Source organism: Numida meleagris, chromosome 2 (genome assembly GCF_002078875.1).
Source record: "Numida meleagris isolate 19003 breed g44 Domestic line chromosome 2, NumMel1.0, whole genome shotgun sequence".
NCBI classification, from domain to species: Eukaryota; Metazoa; Chordata; class Aves; order Galliformes; family Numididae; genus Numida; species Numida meleagris.
Window position 1 is genome coordinate 126275473 of NC_034410.1, and position 4738 is coordinate 126280210.

Below are 4738 nucleotides of genomic sequence, written 5' to 3' on the forward strand. Positions count from 1 at the left end.
AAAGAAAGGCAGAAAGAAAGAAAGAAAGAAAGAAAGAAAGAAAGAAAGAAAGAAAGAAAGAAAGAAAGAAAGAAAGAAAGAAAGAAAGAAAGAAAAAGGCAAACATGCTTCAGATTTTCCCATTCTGCTGATGCTTTGTGCATTGCATTCTAGGCTTTTATTTCCTACACACCTTTGGAAGGAGCTCACTATGACAGGGCAGAGCCTGAAGGCTTTATCTGAGGCGAATTTTGAAGACAATGAGATCAGCATCAACGTTGGAGGCTTTAAGAAAAAGATGAGATCCAACACATTATTGAGGTTCCCAGAGACCAGACTGGGCAAACTGCTGAGCTGCCACTCAAAGGAGTCAATCCTGGAGCTCTGCGATGACTACGATGACACCAAGAATGAGTTTTATTTTGACAGGAACCCTGAGCTCTTCCCCTACGTGCTCCACTTTTACAACACTGGCAAGCTCCATGTGATGGGCGAGCTCTGCGTGTTTTCTTTCAGCCAGGAGATTGAGTACTGGGGAATCAATGAGTTCTTTATAGACTCGTGCTGCAGCTACAGCTACCACGGGAGGAAAATGGAGCCAGACCAAGAGAAATGGGAGGAACAAAGTGACCAGGAAAGTACTACATCTTCTTTTGATGAGATCTTGGCATTCTACAATGATGCCTCTAAATTTGACAAACAACCCTTTGGAAACATCAGGAGGCAGCTCTGGCTTGCTTTGGATAATCCTGGCTACTCGGTCTTGAGCCGAATCTTCAGTGTGCTCTCCATTGTGGTGGTGCTGGGCTCCATTGTGACCATGTGCCTGAACAGCCTCTCCGATTTCCAGATCATTGACAGCAGTGGGAACCCCGAGGAAGACCCTCGCTTTGAAATCGTGGAGCACTTTGGTATTGCATGGTTCACTTTTGAACTGGTGGCGAGATTCGCAGTAGCTCCTGACTTTTTAAAATTTTTCCAGCATGCCCTAAATTTGATTGACCTAATGTCTATCCTACCATTTTATATTACCTTAATTGTCAACTTGGTGGTGGAAAGTAGTCCGACCTTGGCAAATTTAGGCAGGGTTGCACAAGTCCTGAGGCTCATGAGGATCTTTCGCATCTTAAAGCTTGCTAGGCACTCAACAGGTCTTAGGTCCCTTGGAGCCACCCTGAAGTACAGCTACAGAGAGGTAGGGCTCCTTTTACTCTACCTCTCTGTTGGCATCTCCATTTTCTCAGTGGTGGCCTACACCATTGAAAAAGAAGAGAACGAGGGGCTAGCCACCATCCCCGCTTGCTGGTGGTGGGCCACTGTTAGCATGACCACAGTGGGCTATGGGGACGTTGTGCCAGGGAGCACTGCTGGCAAGCTGACGGCATCTGCATGCATCCTAGCCGGCATCCTGGTGGTAGTGCTTCCTATTACACTGATCTTCAATAAATTCTCCCACTTCTATAGGCGTCAGAAGCAGTTAGAGAGTGCCATGAGGAGCTGTGATTTTGGTGATGGCATGAAAGAAGTTCCATCAGTCAACTTAAGGGACTACTATGCCTATAAAGTGAAATCCCTTATGGCTAGCCTTACCAATATGAGCAGGAGTACCCCCAGTGAGCTGAGCCTGAATGATTCACTGCATTAGAGTACAAGTCTGACAGCAGTTTGCATGAGAGCTATCAAGAGCTGTGTTTATAAATGTTTTCCTATTTGTCATCCTTTCTTTTTTTTTCCTAGAGGATAATGTTGCTGACACTGCACTAACTTTGCACTTGAGAAACTAAAGAAATTTATATTCCGAGTTGACAGTTTGCACATTCTCATCCTGTTGCATAGGCACTGAATGCTGACTTTTCCATCCAAATGTTTCCACTCCCCTGACATTAGTGCTAGCAGTATAGTGATGATTTGTTACTTTGTGCATTTCCTCATTTGAGCAGAGAAATGAACATACCCAAGTGGAATAGCAAATTCTCAGCTGTGGAACTGATGATGAACAAAGCACCCATCACCTATTCCGTTATCTGTAGCAGTTCGGGACCATCTCAAGACAGATGTAGGACTTCCAATGCATTTTACAACTGTTTTTAAAAAATCACCTGTGAATCACTGACAAGGGACTGCTCTCCCCCATTTTTCTGACTGGTAATTCCAGTTGTCAAGCCTTCGAAAACACCTCCAAGCTTCATATTTCATTGGAAGTTTGCTTACTCTTAAGCACGTGCTAAAAAGTGGGTGTACTTGTTTGGCAATGTTATGTCCAGTAATATTTTTTAGAAGTTCCTAAGCATAGGCCTACCTCTGTTTCCAAGGTGAGGTCAGTTTTGATCCCTGCAGGGAAGCCCAGGCCTCCTTTCAGGTGGCTGTGTGCTCCAAGGCCGCACTGCCACGAGCGGCTCGAGGTGTGGAGGCCGTCGAGGCACCTCAGGTTCCTGCCCTCAGAGGGGACGTGCACACAGCGTGGTTCCAGTGAAACTGGAGATACTCTGCATTTCAGTCCATCCAAATGGTTCTGAGATTAGGCACACAAAGATGTGGGTTTTCAACCATTAGAAGCTCCAGTGGAAAATCTGGATTTGTTTAATGAAGAGAAATATCCCCACATGAACAGTGCAGGCAGCATTTTAGGAACTGACATTCACATACTGCAAAAAGACTAATTATAAAGATGCCATATGTGACGCTGAGATACAGAGTCTAATTTTATCAGGAAAGCTTGAAAGCAGGTGTTGATTGCAGCCAATTCCATTACGCTTTCTGCCAAGGAAACTCTAAGGAAAAAAAAAGCCCTGCAAGTCACATTTTCCCTCAGAAAGGAACTCACAAGTTACAGCTGAGAAAGAGTGCAAGGGCCTAAGAAAAGAACAGATACAGAAAAAGAGCTTAGTGCTGCATGCACTGTGGGCAGATCCTCCCACCGGTTCTGTGACGCAGCCGATGCAAACCCGCTCAAGGGCTGGCCTGTACTTTTATTTAAAAAGAGAGAGAGAGAGCAGATCATCTGGGTTCTCAAGAGTAATCATGAGTCTGCATAAACTTGTTGAGTGATCAGCCTTTTCCCTTATGTAACTGTTCCCAGATCAAACACTTGTAGCCCACAGGCAGATCTGACTGCTTCCTCTCCCAGCATCTCTGGTGCTCTGTGCTCTAACAACCTGCTGGCACTCAGAGGGCACAGCCGTGTTTCTTTTCAGATCTGTTGGCTTTCCCACCCCATGTATTACATATTGTGTAACAATTGATTATTTTTCTTTTTAACTTGTGAAGACTAGAGAGGTTCAGAAAACATGTTCAAGCAGGTTGGCACTGAAACTGAAATACGAAAGCTAAAATTGCCCTCTTTGGAAGCCCGTGTTTGCATACTGCAACAAGGAGTGGTACCTAAACCAAAGCGGCCAGACTGGCAGAATGAAGCAAATGTGGTGAGGACATGTCCTTTTCCAGACTATCAAGGGTTGCCATCTGGATCTTTTGATGGTGGTGTTGTATCAGCTCGACCTAAAACCAGAAGGCTGAGCGCCCAGGATCAGACTCCAGTGATCTACCAAAGAGTACTCAATGGGAAATTACTTACCTGCACACAAAATGTCCTTTGAACACTCTTCCCTCAGAGTTGATTTTGGCCATAAACTGTGAGGGAAACAGGTCCATCCCAGCCTTACCAAAACAAAACTCTGAGAGATTTCAGCAAAGGATGCACAGGCTGTGAAGTCAGATGTTGCTCTCTGTCTCCAAGCACCAAACAGCCGTATACATGGCCCCAAAGATCGACTTAGATGCTGAATTAGGCATCCAAACTTGAAGAACTTTTCATTCCTGAGTTACCCGCAGGATTGAAATACCAAGAGTTAAAGAAGAGAAGGAAGAGGTGGGCTTGTGTAGCACATTCACGCACTCCCGTTGGACTAAATACTGCAGGGGAGGCAGAATCTCCCACTGGTGTCAAGGCCAGTGCAGCTCTCATTAGGTCTGTGGGTCTGGGGCCTGCAGAGAATCTCCCAAGTGGTGGTTTTATCTCAGTTCCACAATCAGCAGATTCACAGAGCTTAAAACCAGTGACTTCCAGGGCAGTTATTGGAAGAGACCTGTAAACTTGCCAAAGAGTCACAAATTCCCTCAGCTGTTATTAGTTTAGCGTTGCAAAGGTTGGATCCAAACTTTGCAACACATCATTTCAATAACCTATAACTTATCTTATGTTCCAGATTTATTATTCATAGAGCTGATGCTCAGTCATTTCTGTGAGTATTGAATGGAATGTGTCCAAATTGCATTTTACTAAAGAAAATGAAATACCCCAAGGAATTATGACTTTTATTGTACCGGTTGAAAGGAATTTTCGTTATTGCTTTTTTATATAAGTGCTTTGGATCAAAGACACTAAATAAATAAAGTACTGAAATTTAATATGTTCTTATTATCATGACAATGACTGTATGCAGTACACAGGAATTCCCTTCATAAACTTAACTAGCTCCATGTCAGAAGTAGCCAGCCTTTGCTCCCACTCCCCTGGAAGTGCATTCCAGAACTGTGCTGCTCTCCAAGGCTTGTTTAACTTTTAGAATAATTTTACTAACAGCTGCTTTACATGAGGTTTTTCTCATGCCAGGACTCTTCCTTAGTTTAAATAATTCCTTTTCCTCCTAGTGGTTACATGCGTGGTGTATACGCAGACAGCAATCATATGCCATTGCAGTCTTATTTTCAGGGGCTGATACCTGCTGAGACTCTTTTAGTTTTCCTCCTTGCTCTGATC

General features: G+C 44.1%; 1 protein-coding gene across 1 annotated transcript; it reads left to right on the forward strand.

The window, feature by feature from the left end:
- On the forward strand, positions 139-4350 carry KCNS2 (potassium voltage-gated channel modifier subfamily S member 2). The gene has a single exon (XM_021389105.1). It carries the CDS (start codon positions 191-193, stop codon positions 1622-1624), a length of 1434 nt encoding a protein of 477 aa, XP_021244780.1. The 5' UTR covers positions 139-190; the 3' UTR covers positions 1625-4350.

Coding starts and splice junctions, on each gene's coding strand:
- KCNS2 (XM_021389105.1), top strand. CDS start 191: ATGACAGGGCAGAGCCTGAAGGCTTTATCTGAGGCGAATTTTGAAGAC.